This window comes from Tursiops truncatus, chromosome 3 (assembly GCF_011762595.2).
Source record: "Tursiops truncatus isolate mTurTru1 chromosome 3, mTurTru1.mat.Y, whole genome shotgun sequence".
NCBI classification, from domain to species: domain Eukaryota; kingdom Metazoa; phylum Chordata; class Mammalia; order Artiodactyla; family Delphinidae; genus Tursiops; species Tursiops truncatus.
Genome location: NC_047036.1, coordinates 111662669 through 111686821, shown reverse-complemented (window position 1 = coordinate 111686821; position 24153 = coordinate 111662669). Strand labels below are relative to the sequence as shown.

The following is a 24153-nucleotide window of genomic DNA, read 5'->3' as shown; positions in this document are numbered from 1 at the left end:
AAGTGTACAATTCAGTGGTTTTTAGTATATTCAAAATAGTCCCTAGGGCTTCCCAGGTGGCGCAGTGGTTAAGAATCCGCCAGCCAATGCAGGGGACGCAGGTTCGAGCCCTGGTCCGGGAAGATCCCACATGCCGTGGAGCAACTAAGCCCATGTGCCACAACTACTGAGCCTGGGCTCTAGAGCCTGTGAGCCACAACTACTGAAGCCAGCGCACCTAGAGCCCGCACTCTGCAACAAGAGAAGCCACCGCAATGAGAAGCCCACTCGCTGCAACTAGAGAAAGCCCGCTTGCAGCAACGAAGACCCAACACAGCCAAAAAAATTAATAAATAAATAAAATAATACATTAAAAAAATAGCAATTCTTATAAAAAAATAGTCCTTAGTTTTTCAATATGTGTCTTCTCTATTCTTAATTGCATAGTCCATCAAAGTAAGTACAATACCTTAGAAGAACAAATCATTTTTTTTTAGAAGAACAAATCTTATGAGAAAAGACCAGGTGAATATATGTGTATATTTATTCATATCAAAAGCAACATTTACGTCTTTGTAAGTGTAAAAAAAAAATAGTGCCCCCACCTTTGGTGCACCGAATCCTCATGACTGCCTCAAAGCCAATCTTCCGAGTGAGGTATCTCTGTAGTTCCTTCTGTAATTTCTGCACTTGCACTGGGTTGTGCTGATGGTGGTAAGAGGGATAATAATAGACACTACCTGCTGAATACCGAGAAATACAACCTGGAAGAGAACACATACTCCTTTTAAATTCTGCCATTAACTACTATTACTACACCAGAGTAACTACAAACATTTGAATCAATCTTTCCTTAGTCTCCTAAGATATTGGCAAAAAAGAATTATTTCATCCCTTTAAATAGTAATATAGAAATTTCTCTATTATAAATATTCAGAGTATAAGACTATAAGGTTTATTATAAACTAAACTAACTTCCCAAGGGAATAAGAATTCTTTCACTTTGTCCTCTCTTTAACATATCGTCATAAAAATACCATTTTGACATTCACATGAGAAAAATAATCACTAGGAAGAACTTACCCAGAGAAGCCAAATCAGAATACTGTCCACTGAGAAGGAATAAGTCAACAGCTACCTGCTGACCAGAACAGTCCAAGGCTAATTTCTTATAGAAGTCAGTTGATGGTGTCAAGTGAATTTCCTATTCATAATTACAAAGAGAAAAAATTTTAAATCATTAAATTGTCATAAAATTTATACACCTATCCATATATACCAAGGGTTAACAATTATCCTTGGGCATTCTACAAAATCCTTTTGTTCCGTGATATTTCCTCTTTTTTCAGTATGAAATATGTCCTGTTTAAGAATTTACTATTTTTTTTTACTTTTAAAAAGAAATACACCTATTATACTAATTTTGATAATCTATTAAATGCTTATTATGCTAGAAGCTTCTAAATTCATATGTAATACTTTTCATCTATCATAGGAGATGGGTACTATCGATATTTTCATTTTATAAATATAAGGAAAAAGAGGGGCAAAGATATTATGTAACTATTCAAGCTCACACATCTAAAAAGCAGTGAGACTTAGGCAGACTTATTCCAAGACTGACACCTTAATCATTACAGTATATGGCCACACTATCATAATCTTTTGAGAAATACACATCTCAAACAAGTTTACACACACAAGGTGCTCAAAAGCAATCCATGGCAGTCAATATACCGAACCATGACTACTTTTTATTCATCATCCAGGTTCTACTTTGTCCCTGGCAAGCATATTCTCTTAGTCTGCCTGACTTTCTCATCAAAGGCAGGTGGCATTGCTATGGCCTGCTAAAGATCTATACATAAGGTAAGGGTGAATCAGATAGAAAATAATGTAATAAAATAGAAATGTCTACATAAAAGAGGAGAAACGCTTTATCCATTTCCTTATATTCCCTCCTTTTCACAACTGAAAAATAAATTTGAAATAAGCTCTGTACTCAAAGGGACAAAACACCAGCATAAATCTTATCATGCACTTGATGACTTTCTAACCTTAGCAGATGACCTTTGGTTGGGTTCCTCTCGTGGTTTCAGGGCTCCCACTCCAAGAGTTGGGAGTTGTGTTTGAAAAACAGACATTCGACCACCAGTTGGGGACATCAGCTTAAAGGCAGCCTGAAGGGCTGGACCCAAGGCACTCTGGGTCTCCAGGGTCTTGGTGAACATTTGCGGCAAAGTTTTCAGTAAATCTTGGACGAGCTTGTGAAATAAAGCAAGAAAACTCAAGAGTGTTACAATAAAAAAAATTTTTTTTCACGTTAAGTCACTAACTCATACAATAGACAAGACATTGAGTCATGATGATGGTCAGAGAATCTACAGACAGTACAGTAAACAATGAAGTTGGTCAAATGACAAGAAAGCCATTTTAAGTCAACATTATAAATTGGCAAGCAAGACAAATCAAAATTGGGGCCTTACAGTTCTTGCACATGCAGTAGTCCAGCAAGACTATAAGTCCAAATGTATCCAAAAGAACCATCACAGTTTAGAGATTTTACATATTTAAATGCCATGAAATATGGCCTTCTCAATCACCTCTATACACTTTATTCTTTTCAGTTCCAAAGTGCGTTTAACTCTTCCCTACTGCAAAATCTAAGATAGCCAGTAAATTTGCCAACTAGTAATATTACTACAAAAGAAAAACAAAACAAATAACAACTACCTATTCAGGTTAGGTTGTACAAATAAAGAGAGTTAATGGGAAAAAAATACTTCACACTATGGCGAAGTCACCATTGCCAACAGCTGAGACCATAGACTTGCTAGTTAAAATGTTACCCCTACGGCATATATGCATGTACAGGGTAGACAACATCCCCCCTTCAGACACATTCTGTTCACCTCTCACTGTATTATGTCATGGCAATTTCCAGGCAGGTAATAAGAGTTTCTTCTGAACTGACCCCAATGACACTCTGTGAATCAGAAAAGCAAAGGGCACTGAAAGCAGCCTAAAGTGCTTCTATGTAGTGACCAGAAGCTTATCTCAGCAACCCTCCCAATTTCCCAAATGGCTGGCAAGGCAGGTTTCCTTCAGGTTTCTCTCATTTATGGAATAGGCTTATCTTCTACCCTACTACAAATGGATACATTAAACTTAAAAGCCATCAGTTCAAGGGCAAAATCAAAAGCTGTTCATCTGATGAATTTTAACTAACTGCAAATATAAAATGCTATACATCTTAGAAATGTCACAGAGAGAAGCAAAATTCTACTTAAAGTTCGTTTTAAAAATATATTCCTTCAACATTTCAATTAAACATGTCAGATAGGAAAGTGTCCCTTACCTCTTTACTTTCATTTAAATTTACTAATAAGTTCTCTGGCATAGGTATAAAAACATCTGAAAGAACAAATAAATATTTCTCTTAAACAAAACTTAATTGTTAAAGATGTTCCAAATACATAACAGTGATATAATTAACCACCCCCATACTTAGAGAAGAGCCACCTTCTCCATTTGTACAGCAATGTCTACGTATGTTCAGTCACCAAAAGAGCACTGATTTAGGCTTTTACTGCAGCTTATCTATTACCATGTAAAAGGTAAATAGCCTCCCAAATAGAAAACACTGACCCACAAGCACTCAGTAAGGGTTTGTACAAGTACTCTGCTTCTTAGGTTAAAGACAATTTAGAATCCTGCTTTAGAATTCTTGCTTAGCCCCAGAAGCCAGCCAAGGAAACACTCTTGGCATTAAAAAAAAAAGTTGACTAAGATGACACACAAGAATTCTGTGTCTTGACATGGAAGTAATACAGCCCACCAACAGCTCTGTCATTCATAAGGCACATACTTTCTCATAAAGAAGGCCCCCATTATACTTATGGGACCACGAGGTCAAGTGAATCAGGAGGTATGCTAAATGGCCACATCAGAAGAGCTTCTCAGGATTCAAATTTATTCTTTCTTAGGAATTAAATATCCTTTCTTAGAAGGAAGCAACTGGGAAGGAAATGTGGGTGGTGATGCAGGATTATGAGGGGGTCTCACTTTCTACATTTTTGTACTATTTTTTATTAAAAAATTACAAAAATAGGCTCATCATAATGTTCATGAAAAATAACACCAACAAATAATTTGAAACATTAAATACTTTAACTATCATATAAAAAATGTACTATTGTTTAGATTTCTACCTTTTTCTTTAAAATTAAACAGATTTTAATAAAAGTTTTAAGATATAATTCACATACCATAAAATTTACCCTTGCAGAAGATACAATTCAGTGATTTTTAATATATGCATAGTTGTACAACTAACACCACTAATTCCAGATCCTTTTCATCATCCCAAAAGGGAACCCCACACCAATTACCAGTCATTCCTCAATTCCCCGTCAACTCCCACAGCTCTAGGCAGCCACTTTCTGTCTCTGGATTGGCCTATTCTCGACATTTCATATTAACGGAGTCACACTATGAGGTCCTTTGTGACTGGCTTCTTACACTTAGCTTCATGTGTTCAAGGTTCATCCACGTTGTAGCATTTATCAGTACTTTATTCTTTTTTATTGCTGAGTAACAAAACATTTCATTGTATGGATATTCTACGTTTTGTTTATGTTGGGTTGTTTCCACTTCTTGGCTGAGTTGCTACCAACATTCACATACACATTTTTGTGTGGACATGTTCTGTATTGTTTTATTTTTAATAATTCGTATTTAGCAATTTTAAAAAATTGAAGTGTAGTTGCTTTATAGTATAGACATGTTTTTAATTTTCTTGAGCATATACCTATTAAGTAAAATTGCTGGTTATATGGTAACTCTATGTTTAACTTCTAGAGGAACTGACAAAATGATTTCCCTAATGGCAGCACCATTTTCCATTCCTACTACTAGTGAATGAGGGTTCCAATTTCTCCACATCCTTGCAAATACTTGTTACTGTCCTTTAAAAAAATTTTTGCTATGTGACATCCAGCAAGGGATATTCCGTTTATCAGCTCATGTATAAAATTGAGAAGCTGGACCATATCAGTAAATTCACAACTTGGCCCATCATCAGAATCACCTGTTCAGTGATTTTATTTTATGCCAAATAAGTAGCTGGGTAAATAGATAAGGGAAATGAATGACTGACGTGGCTGCTCTGTTGTGAGACCTGGAACAACCAAGACAGAAGGGGGCTCTATTCAACTATTTAATTTTAAAGTTGTACAGTCAATTCTCCTAATTCATAGATTTTATAGTTGCAAACTTGCCTACTTATTAAAATTTATTTGTAACCCCAAAACCAATACTCATGGAACCTTCCCAGCTATTCAGATATGCTCAGAGCAACAAAAAATTTTGGCTTTGAGAATTTAACTGGTGTGATGTGGCATTTCACTGTGGTTTTCATTTGCATTTCCCTGATAACTCATGATGTGGAGCATCTTTTCAAGGGATTATGAGCCAATTGCATATACAGAATATTGAATATGGTGTATTGAATAGAAAAATGTCTATTCAAATCCTTTGCCCACTTTTTAATTAGGTTGTCTTTTTAATAAGTTGTAGAAGTTTTTTACATAATCTAGATATAAATTTTGATCAGATACATAACTTGCAAATATTTTCTCTCATTCTCTCATTCTTCACTTTCATGATGGCATCCTTTGAAACACAAAAGGTTTTAATCTTTTTTAATTTTTAAAAATTTTTATGTTTTTTTAGTTTATTGAAGTATAGTTGATTTACAATGTTGTGCTAATTTCTGCTGTACAGCAAAGTGATTCAGTTATACATATACATTTTCTTTTCCATTTTGGTTTATCAGAGGATATTGAATATAGTTCCCTGTGCTCTACTGTAGGACCATGCTGTTTATCCAAAGGTTTTTAATTGTTAGGAAGCCCAACTTATCTGTTTTTTCTTTTGGTATTTGTGTTTTTGGTGTTATATCTAAGAAATCACTGCCTAATTCAAGGTCAAAAAGACTTACTTCTATGTTTTCTTTTAACAATTTTATAGTTTTAGTCTCATACTCAGATCTATGATCCATTTGGAGTTAATTTTTTAAACTGTGGTAAAATATACATAATATACAAAATGTATCACCTTAATCATTTTTAAGTGTACAATTCAGTAGTATTAAGAACATTCACAATGTTGTGTAACCATCATCATTATGTATTTTCAGAACATTTTCATCATCCTAAACAGTACCCATTAAATAATTTCTCCCTTCCCACAAGCTCCTGGTAATCTATAATCTACTTTCTAACCTATATCTCTATGAATTCACCCATTCCCGGTACCTCATACAAGCGGAATCATATAATCTTTGTCCTTTTGCATCCGGTTTATTTAACTTAGTATTGATATAATGTTTTCAAGGTTCATTCATGTTGTAGCATGCATCAGAATTTCATTCTTAGGGATGAAAAATATTCCATTATATGTATATACCACATTATTTAACGAATCATCTCTTGATGGATACTTAGGTTGTTTCCAACTTTTGGCTACTGTGAATAATGTTGCTATGAACATTGGTATATGAGTATTTGTTTGAGTTTCTGCTTTCAATTCTTTTAGGTATATACTGGGAAGCAGAATTGGTAGATCATAATGGTAATTCTATGTCTAACTTTTTGAGGAACTGCCAAATTGTTTTCCATAATACTGCACCATGCTACATTCCCACCAGCAATATACAACAGTTCCAATGTTTCCACATCCTTGCCAGCCCTTGTTATTTTCCATTTTTAAAAAAATAATAACCATTCTAGTGGATGTGAAGTGGTATCTCATTGTGATTTTGATTTACATTTCTTTAGTGACTAATAATGTTGAGCATTTTTTCACGTGTTTATTGGCCATTTGTACATCTTTGGAGAATTGTCTATCTGAGTCCTTCATCCATTTTTGAATTGTGTTTTCTTCTTGTTGTTGCTGAGTTGAGAAGCTCTTTATATTAATCCTTCATCATATGTGTTATTTGCATATGCATATATTTTCTCCCATTTTGTGACTTTTTACTCTCTTGACAGTTTTTTTTCATGTACAAAAGTATTTTAACAGTGATAACATCCAACTTATTTATTTTTTCTTTTGTTGCTTCTGCTTTTAGTGTCATATCCAAGAAATCACTGCCAAACCCAATGTCATTAAGATTTTCCCCTATGTTTCCTTCTAAGAGTTTTACAGTTTTAGTTCTTAAGTTTAAGTCTTTGATCCACTGAGTTAATTTTTTTTTATATGGTTTATGGTAAGGGTCTAACTTCATTCTTTTGCATGTTTGGTTTTCCCAGAACCATTTGTTGAAAAGACTGTCTTTTCCCCATTGAATGGTCTTGGCGTCCTTATCAAAAATCAACTGAACATATTTGTGAGGGCTTATTTCTGGGCTCTCTATTCTGTTCAATTAATCTAGGTCTATCCTCAAATACTTTTTGAATGAGCTTTAACATTAACTTGTTTTTTGTTGACTTGTTCAGAACTCACTTTACCTCCATAATTCTGTTTCCTCTTCTATAAAATGAGAGATTTGACTGAGGGACTCTTTTTTTTTTTTTTTGCGGTACGTGGGCCTCTCACTGTTGTGGCCTCTCCCGTTGCGGAGCACAGGCTCCAGACACGCAGGCTCAGCGGCCATGGCTCATGGGCCCAGCCGCTCCGCGGCATGTGGGATCTTCTCAGACCGGGGCACGAACCCGTGTCCCCTGTATCGGCAGGCGGACTCTCAACCACTGCACCACCAGGGAAGCCCTGAGGGACTCTTATAATTCCAAAAATCTTATGATTTTATACTCAAGGTTTTCCTCAGTATAGTAGAATCATACCATATGCTGCTAGTTTGTTGAACAGTCACGAAATATTTCTAAAACTAAAAGCTCCTCAGGCAGTTCAATAATTTTAAGTATATAATATATACCTTCAATATCTGAAACTATTAGCATCTGAGGTTGAGATAGACCTTCTTGAAGGCTGTAGAAGTGGATTGTACTATCAAATGTTATGAAGCCAATTTTTGTCCTAGTGTTGCCAGGAAGCCTAAAAACAAATTCAGAAGAGTATTTTGTAGTTTTCCCATATACATATATACCTAAAATATCTGCAAAGAGTTAAATACAAATATCTACTTCTGTGTTATGAAAACTGCCCCAACATAAATGTTTTTAACCCATGCAATGTTTAATCACCATGAAAACATACACTACTCAAAAGAAAACACTATATATAAGTCAAACAATCAACAAAACCCAGCAATAATACAGCAATCCAAAACTCATTATACTATATAAAGTTATATCACTTAGGAAATGAGATATAAAAAATAGTGGAAAGTATATACAGAAGTTTGTAGATGATTTTAATTTATAAAAAATACTTCAAAAAAATTACCAAATACCAACTCTAAAATGTAATATAAATTTATGAACAGCATATCTTTAAAAAAACATTGCCCAAACCTCTTTTTATATTGTTTAATGCATTCATTTAAGATGATCAACAGAAAGATCTGTTTTTGAAGAACTTAAATATGTAGACCATAGTTTCATAAGGGGAAAGACAAACTAGTTTTCATTTTTGTTGTTCATGCTTGGGTGAGTCAGTGAACTCTCTCATCAACAGACAATCCCCATACATAACCTACAACATTAAAAATACAAATGCTGATAAGAACAAGAATGCCCTTCGCCAAGGTGAGGGAGTTAGTCCACTTCTGATGAGATTTGGTCCTACACATTCTTCCTTACACACAAGAGCACAATAGTATTTCATTACACTGAAAGGTCACATTAGCTTTTATGTGTTACACTAAGTATCTAAGAACCACTTAAAGTACAGTTATTTTAAGAGGCTTAAGAGATATGACCAGCAAATGCAATGTGTAGATACTGTTTAGATTCTTATTTCAACAAACCCACCGTAAAAAGACATTCTGGAGACAACCAGGAACAAAAATTGAACTGGGTATTATATCACATTATGGAATTATTGCTAATTTTGTTTGATGTGATTCTCATATCTTAGTTAGGGTTAAAAATAATTCCAAGTATTTCTAGGTAAATGATATACTGACTGAGATTTGTAATAAAACACTCTAGGGAAAAAAGGGGGAAGGGCAGGGTTAGATGAGGCAAGAACAGCTGAATGCTAAAAATATTGAAGTTGAAGGATGGGTACCTGGAACTTCATTACATTCTTTCTATTTACTACATATTTGAAATTTTTCCATAATAAAAAGTTAAAATAAATTAATGTTTCTCAGAGAAAGTGAGGCCTAAAGTTATCTACTGATTTAAGTGGACTTTTAGAACATAATTACATAACTTTTAAAATATAGTTTGAAACTACTTATTCATTTTACAAACACCATTTATAATTTAACCTGAATTAAGATACTTACAAATCCAGATTGTCTAACAAACTCTGGCAAACTGAATTCAAGTATCCAGTTTCAACTGCATTGTGAGACACATCAAATACAAAAAGGTACACTGGAGGTTGAGGTGGTCGTAACTGAAGGAGAAAAAGGATCTCATTAAATACAATTAATAGAATTAAATTTAAACTTACCATTTGTTGTGTCTATATAGCAAAAGAATAAAATAAGCAGTATTTACAGATTAAGTGGAGACCACAATAAATAATAATACATTAAGAAAATAATATGGAAAGAAGTTTTCTTCAGATGCATACTTAGAAAAAGGACAATGAGGATATGATTATCATAGGTCAGAGGAGTATTTTTTTCTAGGACAGGAAGAGGAAGAAATGTGCTCAGAAAGGTATTTATGAGCATCGGTAATGTTCAATTTCTTGACCTATGTGGTGCAACAGTGGTGCTATGATTATTTGGTAACCTATATATTTATATTTTATAGGCTTTTCCATACGTACATTATATTTCACAATTTAGGGAAATGTACAGCTCTGAAAATGACATATCAAGTTAGCCTGAGCTGGTTATTTAATCAACACACTTCAGCCAAGTTCCAGAAAAATGTACAAGTATATTTTAAACTTCCAAGTTCAAAGATTTGTTTTCAATTCAGTAAAAAGCCGGGGCGGGGTGGGGAGGCAGGTACAAAATGGGAGATTGGGATTGACTGATATACACTACTGTGCATAAAATAGATAACTAATGAGCACCTACTGTTTAGCACAGGGAACCCTACGCAGTGATCTGTGGTGACCTAAATGGGAAGGAAATCTAAAAAAGAGGGGATATACGTGTAACTGATTCACTTTGCTGTACAGCAGAAACTAACACAACATTGTAAAGCAACTATATTCCAATAAAAATTAATTTAAAAAAAAAAGCTCGTCATGAAAGACAAGGAAAAGCTAAGGAACTGCCACAGATGAGAGCAGACTAAAGGAACAGAAACTAAATGCAATGTGGATTGAATCCTGGGATAGAGAAAGGATGTTAAGTGGAAAAACTAGTGAAATCCAAGTGAAGTCCGTAGTTTCATTCATAGTGTTGTGCTAGTGTTAATGTAAGCTTGATGACTGTCCTAGAGCTACATAAAATGTTTACATTAGGGGTAGCTGGGTGGACTCTTTGTTCTATTTTTGCCATCCTTATATAAGTCTAAAATTGTCTCAAAATAAAAAGTATTTTAAGTTTTCAATAAAAATAATAAAATAAAATAAAAAGCACCAAATAACCACAATCAGAACTCCACGTGTGGTATATTAACTTTTATATTATTTTGCACATATCACTTGCAAAATCCATAGAATCTGTTGCCCAAGAGGTAAGTCAGGAAGGAAGAAAACCTCTTGCTATAGGCAAATTTCCAAATTTAAAGGAAGCCATTTTTACAAAACCTGGGAGTTAAAGAAACCCAGGAAGGCCAATTCAAAAGAACAAATGCTTCTGATTTTTTGGTTTTAATTCAACAGAGGGACAGCTACACTACAGAAAGCGATCACCAGCCATTTAAGTGTCACAAAAATGTTTTCTACACTGAAATTTCTATGTGATGAAAAGAGACTGAATCTTCAAAATATCTATACTAAATGGCCCCAATTGACCAGATAGAGACTATTCCACAAAAATATACTAAAATAAAATATTAAAAGTTGGTATTAAATCTTATCTTCATATTCCCTTTCCTTAGAGGCAATTATTGCATGCGGAAAGGGAAATCAAATCAAAAATCCTAAATTTTTATGAGACCTCTAGCACCTGCTAAAGAAGATCTGGAAAGTCACCTAACTAAATTTGTTTCACATCCGTAAAACAGGATTAACAGCTTAAGAGTTATTTGTGATAATCAAAAATATATAAGTGCTTTATAAAATGCATAGTGCTAGTTAAACATTAGGCATAATTATTATCTTTTCAAATGCAAGACCTCAGATATTCACACAAGTGTATAAAAGTAGTTGCAAAGATGATGTGCATCACATCATTATTTGTAACAGAAAAAACTGGAAGTGACCTAAAAGTAAGTATGATCCCAATAATATATTGCAAATTTCTGGATGGATGCCCAAGAAACATAAGTGGAACTTTACACTTTTACTTTTCAAACTTACCCTTATATATAAATTAACTACTTTTATAATGAACAAGGATAACTTTTATAAATTAAAAATATAAAATTTTGGTTAAAGGACTTTATATTTTATTTAAAACCAGGTATAATGAAATATTTGTGCTATATAAAAAATGAAAGTTTACCATGTATTCTGAAGGAGCCATAAACTCAATAGTAGCATTTTGAACTTCAGGTCTTCTATGAGGTTCTCCATAGACTCTGGTCAAAGGGTTGTACATGAATTCTTCAGGAACTATGTGAGTTAACAATATATAATGTTAAAACTGAAAGGATTAAGTTTAATATAGCTTGCGTTTGGCTGTTTTTTTTAATTTAGGAATTTATAAATAATTCAATATAGACTAAATATTAAGGGTTAAATACACTTTGTTTTTGAGTCCCATTCAATTCCCCTCCACACTGAATGGCACTAAGTATGTTTTGCTGTTACAACCACAAGCACTATGATTTTTCTTTCCCTATCTTCTAATATCCTTTTTTCTCTTAATTCTTGGAAAGCTGCTTTCCTAAAGTAGTTTGAAAGGATGATAAAAATTCATTAAATGCCAATTATTTTCTTAAATGCAAGACTAAACTTTGTCTTAAATTTCACAGTGGTACATGGATAATAACATTTGACGTATGAAATGTACAGACTCTGGTTGCCCCTAGAAAGCTATGGTAAAATACTTCAAAGGTTAAAGCCTAAGGGTATGGTGAGTTTCAATAGTTATAAGACCTCTATGGAATATCAGTTGCCTACTGCCTATAAAACACTAGTGCTCAAAGAGTATTTTCTAAATTAACACATTTTTGACCAGAGACATATTACGGCCACAGGCGTTGGTTTCTGAAAAAATCCCCCCCTCATAATTATCATTTCATCTATCTTCCCAGGAACTGTGTAAAAATTCAAATTCCTATATATGCTAAAGGGTAAGCCATAGTTCATGAAATGGTCGGGGCTGCACACAAAAGTGACTTCAACCCTTATTATAATTTAATTTCATATATTGAAGCATATATACATAAGATTTTAAAAGTGTACTAAACACTATAAATACATACATTTTCTACATTATTACAGAGTAAAAAGAATGCTCTTTTTCTACCCTCACTTCTTCTACTCTAAAAACACAAACAATAAAAATGGTTATAAAAAATCTCTCAAGTGTCCGCCTGCCGATGCAGGGGATATGGGTTCGTGCCCTGGTCTGGGAAGATCCCACATACCGCGGAGTGGCTGGGCCCATGAGCCATGGCCGCTGAGCCTGCACGTCCGGAGACTGTGCTCCGCAATGGGAGAGGCTACAACAGTGAGAGGCCCGCATACCGCAAAAAAAAAAAAAAAAAAAAAAAAAAAAAAAAAAAAATCTCTCAAGTTCCTCTATTTCCCAATGCTTAATGAAATTTCCTTCTAAACAGAGACCAAATTTTCATTGTGGGTAACGGCATGCCCTTTTTTTCTTCTCTAATCCTAATAGAATGTTGTTGGTTAGATGATATTCCTCAAATATAAATTGTGAAACAGTTACTGAAGAAGATCCCCTCCTCATCAGCTACTAAAAAAACTACATTCAACTAACCTTCTAGCACTGCCCACCTCCCTTCATACAGCAGTGAATGAAGCTAATGGCAGCTACTCTGTGGGCTTATTTTCTTTCACCCTAGGGAAAAGGCATGGGACAATTTCTAAATAAAAATATTTCTTAAATTACAGGTTTAAATAATACCATGAAATATGCCATTTATTATATACCCAACAGAATAAATGTAAAAAAGTGGTATCAAAGTAGTAGTATCACATTTTTTGCTTAAGAAGTATATTATTATTTATATATAAGTATAAATGCCTAGAAAATAGTTAAAAGAAGTTATATCTGAGCGAAAGGATTACGGGTAAATAAGACCGGGTTTTGTTTTGTTTTTTAACTTCACATTTGTGTTATCTGATTTCCCTACAATGCATGTAGAAATGTTTAAATGTTTGAAAAAAAAAAACATACCATCATTGACTCGGTAACATAAGTTACATTTCCATCTCCTTTGATCAAGAAAGCTGACAAAAGGGTTGATGTATGTCCTGCATGAACGGCATCTCACAATTGTACTAGAGGTAACCACAGGCAATTGCTGAAAAAAAAGGACTAAATTATTAAAGACAATGATGATCATGTCTAAAGGTCAAGCACTTAATCCATACCTTCCAAATAATTGTTGGGATATTATAATTTTAGAGAAAAAACTAGGGTAAAAAAATGTGTCCAAGCTGCCAAACACAAAATTATGTAATGAAATGTACTGGTTCTTAAACCCTAGTGATTTTCCCCAGGACCATTCTCATTAAATTTTGCCTTTTAAAAAGTATTTATTTTCTCATTAAAAGTTTACATTGCAAAACCAACATAGTAAATTTACAACATATCTGTGAGATGAATGGTGAAGGAAGGATCAATATTCTAAAAAAATGACTAATTAAATCATTAGGAAGCTTCTTCATGTTATATTAACAGGCTACTAAGTTCTCATAAAAGAACTGTCACAAAGTAAGGTATGGTTAAATTATATTTAAATATTTTATTGGACTTTGCAATTATGCTCCTATTTAAAGTTTATCCTACGTTTTAAAAGATGTAAAGTTAAAGTCAAAAATCAGTAAAGGCAATACAATCCTATTACCAAAAGGAGGTTTGTATTGGGAAAGTCACTTCACTTATGGACTGATTCTCTCAACCCGTATGTGGTCACATGTCAAGGTCCCAGAGCCTTAGGACAAAAGTAGAAGGGCTTTTTTTCTTTTCTTCTTCTTTTTGGAAACAGCTTCTTAAAGCAACAGATTTTACTCCAAGAATGGAAGAACTGGGAGAATGGATAAAGTATTTTAATGGGTAAACAATTTACAACTTGTTAAAATAGTATGGTTCATTTATTTATTTTCTTCAGTACCTCTATTCTATTCAGTACCTCCTGAATTTTTCAACAATATGTTTATTTTATCTCTTTGTGAAAGCGTTTGATAATATTTTTGGCTGAAATACAAATAAAGGAATCGGCCAATGGTCAAATTCCTAAAGACAGCTCAAACAAATTCTTGCACTATTATAAAAAATTCCTTACCACCAAGATAATTTTCCACAAAACATTTACTTTCGCTAGTAAAACATACCACTAGGTCTTTAAAAGGATGAAGCAGCAGTCCCAAAGGAAGTTTGGCTTTATTCAGTAAGGCCTGAGTCTGAGGAATGCTAGTCAGTGTGCATCGGAATAACCTATATCAATGTAAAAATCATTTGTCAGTTATTACTATGACTATTTTTGGACAAAAATAAAAAGACTTAAAAGGTACACATTTTAACATTGGATCAGATTACAAATGAAGTATTTCAATAGGCCCTCACAAATCTTATCCTTTTTAAATATTTAAATCCTATTCAGAAAGAAAGGGTGGACGGTTATAATCCCATTTTATATAACTAAAACAAATTTTCTTCTCAGCTTGTGCATAAGACAGTCTAGACTACCAAAGAACTTAGTTTTCTTTATATAAATCTAGATGGCACTGGAATTTAAAGGTGATGACCCAAATTTGCACATGCAAAGTTAAGCGTATTACTGGGACTTTCCCTGGTGGTCCAGTGGTAAAGAATCTGCCTTACAATGCAGGGGACACGGGTTCAATCCCTGGTCAGAAAACTAAGATCCAACACGCCTCAGGGCAACTAAGCCTGCGTGCCACAACTACTGAGCTCACGTACGCCTCAACTAGATCCTGCATGCCACAAATACAGAGCCCATGCGCCCTGGAGCCTGCATGCCACTACAGAAGAGAAAAGCTACTCGCCACAACGAGAAGCCCGTGCACCACAACGAAGAGCCCGCGCACTGAAATGAAGGATCCTGCATGCCTCAAGGAAAATTCTGAGTACTGCAACTAAGACCCAATGCAGCCAAAAATAAATTAAATAAATAAATAAATAAATAATAAATCTTAAAAAAAAAGTTAAGTGTATTACTGAAAAGCTCAGTTTTACTGATGGTTTTTAAAAGACTATTTAAAAATAACAAAATTGGGCTTCCCAATTCTGGTGGCTCAGTAGTTAAGAATCCGCCTGCCAACGCAGGGAATATCCCACATGCTGCGGAGCAACTAAGCCCCTGTGCTACAACTACTGAGCCTGCGCTCTAGAGCCCGCGAGCCACAACTACTGAGCCCATGTGCCACAACTACTGAGCCCGTATGCCACAACTACTGAAGCCCGTGCACCTAAAGCCTGTGCTCTGCAACAAAAGAAGCCACTGCAGTGAGAAGCCCGTGCGCCACAACGAAGAGTAGCCCCCGCTCACCACAACTAGAGAAAGCCCACATGTAGCAATGAAGACCCAACGCAGCCAAAAATAAAAATTAATTAATTAAAAAAAAATTCAGGGACTTCCCTGGTGGTCCAGTGGTTAAGAATCCGCCTTCCAGGGGCTTCCCTGGTGGCGCAGTGGTTGAGAGTCTGCCTGCCAATGCAGGGGACACGGGTTCGAGCCCTGGTCTGGGATGATCCCACATGCCGCGGAGCAACTAGGCCCGTGAGCCATAACTACTGAGCCTGCGCGTCTGGAGCTTGTGCTCCGCAACAAGAGAGGCCGCGACAGTGAGAGGCCCGCGCACCGCGATGAAGAGTGGCCCCCGCTCGCCGCAACTAAAGAAAGCCCATGAACAGAAACGAAGACCCAACACAGCCAAAATAAACAAATAAATAAATAAATAAATAAATAATTTTTTTAAAAAAAGAATCCACCTTCCAATGCAGGGGACAATGGTTTGATCCCTGGTTGGGCAACTAAGATCCCACATACTGCAGGGCAACTAAGCCCATGTGCTCTGGAGCCCACACACCATAACTAGAGAGCCCACGCACTCTGGAGCCCGAGCGCTGCAACTACTGAGCCCACACGCTCTGGAGCCTGTGCACAACAACTAGAGAAGAGCCCCCACACCGCAACGAAAGATCCCACATGCCACAACAAAGATCCCACATGCTGCAACTAAGACCCAATGCAGCCAAATAAATAATAAATTTTTAAAATAAATAAAAATAACAAAATTCAGTTTATCAGAAAGTCTTCATATACACTTAAACTCACAATCAATTTTAAGAGAGAAAAGAGTATTATAATTATGTTGGTTATGAAAAACAATTTAAAATGAGAGCAAATAAAGGATTATATAGAATCAAGTCTCTGTCCTTTGGACTCTGAAAATATAATGTAATCACCATAATGATAATGAATATCATAGTCCCATTAGAGCTGATAAGAGTAGCTATCAGATCAGGGGTTACAACTCTATTTCTTTCTTTTTTTGTGGTACGCAGGCCTCCCACTGCTGTGGCCTCTCCCGTTGCGGAGCACAGGCTCCGGACGCGCAGGCTCAGCGGCCATGGCTCAAGGGCCCAACCGCTCCGCGGCATGTGGGATCTTCCCGGACCGGGACATGAACCTGCGTCCCCTGCATCGGCAGGCAGACTCTCAACCACTGTGCCACCGGGGAAGCCCTCTATTTCTTGACTTAGAATATTTCAAATATCAAGTAAGCAACTAACAAAGCGCTGTTTTCTGCATGCAGAACTACTTTCATAAATTAATACATTTGTATAGCTTGTTTGTAACACATGAAGCTCAAAAATAATCTGGAAGAATTTTAGAACAAGTAAAATGTCATATTTAATAAGAAGCACTGTTTGAAGCCTTACTCTGGGTTACAGTTGAGTTTCTGAATATCTTCATGCAAATTTGGAACAGGAGGCTGCAAAGGTGTCAATGGAAGCATGTTTCTTTCTTGAAGTAGATTGATAACCCATAGCCCCTCTGGATGTAGACTTAATCCACTCATGCTTGCAGGTAAATGATTAGCACCTAAAGGAGTCTAAAGATATATAATTTCAAAGTAAGTAGCCTTTATAATGTCTTCAGTTGAAAAGAGAAGAGTATAAGGACTTGGTTACTTAATTTCTCTCTATATAACAACACTGTAATCTAGATTTCCTGCTCAATTTTTTGGTTCTGGAGATATGTAACAGGACGAAGGCCTTATGAAATATTTATTACCATTCTAACTGGTTAAAAATTTTCATCATACCTTCCTAAAATTTTTTCATGTGAATACAGTTTAAACTGAAGTGGAATACAGGTAAAAAAACAAAAACAAAAAGTATACCTGAGTAAATGCCTGTGGACCACTTGGATAATTCAAGGAAGAGGGTGGCATTCCTGTTGTACTAGGTGGTATTGTGTTCTGATAACCAGGTGGTAAGGAGGGATATGAATATCCAACACTTCGGCTCATTGTAGGATTCTTACTAGTAAGCTGTGGTGTTGCTAGAAACAAGGTAACTTTTAAGTTCTATTTAACACTCCAGAGTACTTTAAATCAACACACACATCCATTAAATTATAGAAATCATAACTCTAAAATCCTTTGGGTAATTTAATACTTTCATTCATCAATTTTGTAAAGTAAAACAAATAAACACTAGTAACAAAGTAAGAGCAATGATTAAAATCTAGCTAAAGTGGACTACAGCTGTAAACACACAAAAATAAGTTTAGTATAATTAATTTACTCTCATATCTCATATCATGTACTAAACTTTGTATTCAGACTAAAATTTAAGTCAAAACAACTTTAATTAAAACATACTAAATGTTCAACTGGATAAGTAAATTTAAATAGATTTAATTGAAAAAAATACTCTTCGGTCATAACATAATAATAATAAAGCCCATAATCCCAGTCCTAAAGGGGATAAAAACCTAACAAAAAATCTAAACACATGGAGATTAAAAATGCTAACAGTAGGTATCATTGTGTGACATAATTATGAAGTTTTCTTCTTTGTTTCCTACAAGGAACACATACTTAAAAAAACAAAAAAACTTTCATAGCATCTCACCCAAGAAGCCACCGCCTTCAATTTCATCATAACTATTGTGAACCACCATAGATCCATTATTGGTATTTGGTATAATACCTAAGGACGAAGTTTATTAACAATATTTAAATTAGAACCATTATTATAATTTTTGCAAGATTTGAGCTAACGTTTAAAATTTATGATAACTTTCCAAATGACAAATAGTTTAAACCACAACCCAGGAAATGTTAAATGTTGAAATAAAAATTTCAAACAATGTAAGATTTTAAATATACAAAATATATAAAAGTTTCAAATAATTTTATAAGCTTCCAAAAAGAATGGTACTTTGTGTAGTTTATAAAATTATATACTACCTGAAAGATTTTACTAGTTGTGAGAGCAGCATTAAAAACTTCTAAGGAGCAGTACACACTAAAATAAGTCACCAAAATCAATACTATTTAAGGATGAAATAAATTTATGAGGATAAAAACCTTTTTAAAAAAATATGTAAGTAAGGGCTTCCCTGGTGGCACAGTGGTTGAGAGTCCGCCTGCCGATGCAGGGGACATGGGTTCATGCCCCGGTCCGGGAAGATCCCACGTGCCGTGGAGCGGCTAGGCCCGTGAGCCATGGCCACTGAGGCTGCACGTCCGGAGACTGTGCACAACGGGAGAGGCCACAACAGTGAGAGGCCCGCGTACCGCAAAAAAAAAAAAAAAAAAAGTAAGTAAGGCAGCAAGAAAAACAAATATCATATATTAACGCATATATGTGGAACCTAGAAAAACCGGTTTGCAGGGCAGAAATTGAGACACAAAGAACAAATGTATGGACACCAAGGGGGGAAAGTGGCGAGGGAGGGGGTATGAATTGGGAGATTGGGATTGACATGTATACACTGATGTGTATAAAATGGATGACTAATAAGAACCTGCTGTATAAAAAAATAAAATAAAATTCAAAAAAAAATAGAATACAAGAAAAAAATTTTAAAAAATAAAAATATGGAACAGAGCAGAATCTGGAGTTAACTTTAAGGTGATATATATTAATTAGAACAATTGCTTTGGTCTAGCAAACAACCACTAAAATGAATAATAAAAATTTATCATTATGTACCTCTGCTATTTATTAGCTCTAATTTGTGTACAGAAGAAACTAAAATCAATGAATAGTATCAACCTCTAGCACCTAAGTATAAAGGTGCTAACTTAACAGTTTTAACACCAAATAGATAAGTTTAATGGTTTCATAAAGTTAGTAACTCCTTTCCAATTCTCAAGACCACCAGGTCTTTAGCCATGAGTTGATACAGAAAACCTTAGTAAAACTGTTTTGTAGAAACAAAAACATTGAGCATATTTTTAGTTGATTAAAAGTTTAAATACTTATTGTAGCTTGATATTCAAAATTATCAGGTGGCAACCACTGGGACACGGCTTTATCATTTTGTTACTCATTGTTAACACCATTCTTTTCAAATTATACACAGGTCAGTTTTTTCCCTACTAACAATACTAAAAAGAGGAAATGGTAGAAGAAAATACAAAAATGATAATATTGATTATATTGAGTAGTAGGATATGGGCAGTGGTTTTTTCCCCTCCTCTTCTGTTTTCCTATTTCCAATCTTGTTGCAATGGTTATATTATGGCTAAAATCAAATTTCTTATTTTATAAAATATTTTGTTTAAATTAATAAACTTATATGTTAAAGTTACCTCTGAAGACAATGCTTTAAAATTATAAAACATCAAAATGTTTGTATATTTGACTTTTTATTTAGGCTCATAAATATTTGTTACATTTACAGTAAGAGTGGCAAGCAAAATACTGCTTCATAAAAAAGGGCTAATGTATTAAAAGGATAGTTCTAACATCATGTCCAGAAAAGCAAAATTTCCTCTCTCGCCTCCCTCTCCCAAAAGACATGTAACTTTATAGCCACGATTTTTAAAATCTGCACAGCAACAAAAAAAGTCAACAGTGATCCCAAAAGCTATTCCACAGCCCAGAATGGGGCAGTGGAATACCGAGAAACTTTTTTAAACTCTAAATTCCTGAGGGGCATCCCTAACCAAAAAAACTAGATTTTCTGTTAGAATATGACTTGAATGCACGGAATTCAGATAATATTCATCTTTCCACCCTGAGTCAAAACTTTAGGACGCGACTTGGTTTTTGTCTTGCTTACCTTCTTGGTTGCTAGCTGAATTAAAGGTGGGCTGGGGCACAGCTCTATGTGTTGATTTCTGAGGCGTAAGGGCCCTCACTGGAGGTGGTGCTCCAGTTGGAGGGGGTCCAAGAGGAGTTCCTGGTTGAAAAGTGGTAGGCAGAGGTGGATTCACTAAGGGGGGTGCAGATCCTATGGAAACAGTGGTTTTTCACATGACACTTAAGAACTTAAGAAAAATGCCAAAACGGCCTTTTACCGAATCTAAGTAACTTCCAAATCTATATTTCAACTACAAACCAAAAATTACTAGAAATAAGTTAACCTCCCAGATGAATGATTTTCTAATTTATATGCATACTTTACACATTTCCAAGTCTCTCCTACCATAATTCTTACCTGTCGATTATTAGAGCAGTATAAATATAAAGTCAGCATCAAATCACTTATACAGTAGATACAATGCCCTGTTTATTGATTAATTTTTCATTAACTGGTCAGTTTCAACAGGCCACATCAAATATTCCAGTAGAAATTAACATTAATAAAAGTTTATGAATACCTATCAATATAGTCCATTCACTATCATCAATTAGGTTTAGAGTTAGCTTTCTAAAACTACAAACTATTGTGGTTATCCTAAATTTTCCAAGTTTTATTTCATTTTGCTTCATTTTTATTGGGGGTATAACCTGTTAAAATAGATAATAAATGTGTACACTGTTCAGTGTTTACCTAATAATAATTAAAAGTAGTTTACTTTCAATAATTGCTTAAATACTATATTAAGAACACTCCCTAGGCTTAAAAATCAGGAAATGATCCAAAGTTTACGTATAAACCTTATGAAACACTGATATCCAAGAGGTTTAAAAGTACCCATCAAACAAAACTAAGAAATGACATGGTATTTGTCCTTGTATCTACCAGCATCTCACTGCCTCAATTTCACCAATTTTCTATTAGGACAGTAAGTTCTGACTACTGTAAAAACATTGTCAGTTACCCTTGGGGAAATTCTTCTGTGTGACATGGAAAATTCCAAAACCCACAACCACCTGTTCATTCAAATCAATAATACTGCTTCCACCTTCTCATTTGCTAAAGAGGAGGAACAAAGTCTATAAAGTAGATAAAATACTACTGATAATACTACTGATAAAATACATGTGATTTAATTTTTCATTACAAGACTTTTAATCCTCTGAATTTGTAAGTGAAATAGGTAATAAATTTTACATATAATATATTCTACCTGTATTTTGTAAAACCCTGTATTTTGTAAAATCAAAGGAATAAAGATACCTAAATATGAAAAATTTCATTATGTTTCTTCAATACTGTTCAAATTCTCCAGGGCCAAATTGAAAAATGATCTCCCAACAAGACTAATCAGTGCCCTGTTGTCAAAGGTGAAGACAAAGATTACTGCCATGTAACTCCCTTATCAAAGAAGCACCCATACGTATCTATGGCAATAGAGACAAGTCAAAGGAACAAAAGGGCAAGGTACATTTGCAACTCAGCATGAATAAGAATGTTTGATACATCTGGCCACAAAGATGTAACAACCTAATGTTTAACAGAATACAAGTGAGCTGATAGAGATTTTTCACAGCTTTAAGAGGAATATTGTTGAATCCAGAATAGGCTACATTTCATAAAATAGACATTATTTTTTCAAGTTGAATGACTCTTATTTAGAACACTAATAGTTAGAGTTTCAGAATCTGCCTTCTGAGATCCCTAAAACTAATTACATGCTAAAAGGTGTCCCATTAGAAAAAAAAAGTCAGAGAATTTTAATACGTGAATTAGAAATTTGCATAACTTAGATACAGTTTTTTTTTTTTAGATTTTTTTGATGTGGACCATTTTTAAAGTCTTTATTGAATCTGTTACAATATTGCTTCTGTTTTATGGGGTTTTTTGGTTTTTTGGCCGCAAGGAATGTGGGATCTTAGCTCCCTGACCAGGGATCGAACTGGCACCCCCTGCTTTGGAAGGCAAAGTCCCAACCACTGGACCACCAAGGAAATTCCTAGATACAGTTCTGAGATCAGACAATCAGGCACCTACTAACAATGATGAAAAAACAGAGGTAAAAACTGGGGAAGTTTTTTAGAGTTCTCATTAAGAAAAGAGAAGGGAGTCATACATCCCTTGTAGGTTCATTTTATTAGTTTATGTATCTTTCTTTCCCCTTCTTTTATATAGAAACCTTCATAAGTTTTGGGACTTCCTTATGTCTCTTTCACCACACCTGTGCTGTAATCAAGGTGCTCTACCTGAGGGCTTCTGTTATAGCCAAAAAAATATTTCAGATTATTGATCACGTGCTTTTTAATGAGAGGCTACACCTAATTTTAAATAGTACCTTTTCCCAACCTATTTTCTTGTGGCTTTGGGAAAATTATTCAAGCCTCACATTCCTTATCTGTAAAACGTACTACTGTAAAGATTAAATAAGATAAAACACATTAAAGTTTGGTAAAGTGTTGGAAAATAACAAACATTCAGTAAATGATACCTATATAAATGTTACCTAAAAATGTTACCTAAAATGTTACCTAAAATTCTATATAATAAATGTTACCTTAAAAAAGAAGTGAATGTTCATTAACTTCAAGCGATTGATGCTCACTCATGGTGTCAAATGAATAAGAATAAGAGTAATTAGAAGGATTTTAGGTCTAACAATTATGGATCAGAAGATCTCTCCAAAGAAACTAAGTTTCTAGAAGCAGGCTTAATCTTTACAAGTCCAAAATGCATTCACCAGGGCCAGTGGCTAGTCAAGAGGCTAAGAAAAATAGTTTCAGCAGTTAACAAACTACAAAACTGATGAAGTGCATGTAGTATCTAGATGCAGAAATACATATGAATATAAAAAGGTAATGACTGACATTACTATTACACTTGGAAACTTTTACTAGTTCATTTCCTTGAGGATGTCTGCTGAGCATAATCAACCTGCAGATCCTAATACAGAATCTGAAATGCTTTTCAAAGTAACACTATTAATGTTGATAAGTGTTTAAGACAAATTTTAATATAAAAAAGGGAATAGTGAAACGGTTAAATGAACCTACTTTTGAACTGTATATGACCAAGCACTGAGGGTAAAAAATAAAATGATCAAAGTCAGTCCAAGAGTATATAGCTTTCTTCCCAAATTGATGTACAGATTCAGCACAATCCCTATCAAAATCACAGCTGTCTTTTTATTGCAAAAATTGACAAGCTAATCCTAAAATTCTTATGGAAATGCAAGGGACCTAGGACAGCCAAAACAATCTTGAAAAAAAACCTAAAAAGGTGGAGGAGTCAATCTTTACAATTCAAACCTTACTACAAAGCTACGCTAATCAAGATGTTTGGTACTAGTATAAAAATACACATATAGATCAATGGAACAGAATTCAGAGTACAGAAATAAACCCTACATTTATGATCAACTGATTTTCAACAAGGGTGTCAAGATCATTCAATGGGAGGAAGAACAGTCTTTCCATCAAATAGTCCTGGGACA

The 24153-nt window shown here is 34.6% G+C and overlaps 1 protein-coding gene across 5 annotated transcripts in view; it reads right to left on the bottom strand.

Moving 5' to 3' along the window:
• Window positions 1-24153, bottom strand: part of SEC24A (SEC24 homolog A, COPII coat complex component) — a 63170-nt gene that overhangs the window by 22821 nt on the left and 16196 nt on the right. The window contains exons 3-15 of one of the 5 annotated variants that reach the window (XM_004316901.4): window positions 20643-20813; window positions 18482-18559; window positions 17746-17906; window positions 17282-17454; window positions 14707-14809; window positions 13547-13673; window positions 11684-11793; window positions 9395-9507; window positions 7916-8034; window positions 3338-3393; window positions 2037-2243; window positions 1063-1183; window positions 585-743 (exon numbers count right to left, since the gene is read on the bottom strand). In XM_004316901.4, the coding sequence (XP_004316949.1) occupies window positions 585-743; window positions 1063-1183; window positions 2037-2243; window positions 3338-3393; window positions 7916-8034; window positions 9395-9507; window positions 11684-11793; window positions 13547-13673; window positions 14707-14809; window positions 17282-17454; window positions 17746-17906; window positions 18482-18559; window positions 20643-20813 (1698 nt within the window). Of the gene's footprint in view, window positions 1-584; window positions 744-1062; window positions 1184-2036; window positions 2244-2279; window positions 2966-3337; window positions 3394-7915; window positions 8035-9394; window positions 9508-11683; window positions 11794-13546; window positions 13674-14706; window positions 14810-17281; window positions 17455-17745; window positions 17907-18481; window positions 18560-20642; window positions 20814-24153 lie in introns of those variants that run through there. The other 4 variants (XM_019924437.3, XM_019924438.3, XM_073802540.1 and 1 more) reach the window with 4 other exon arrangements.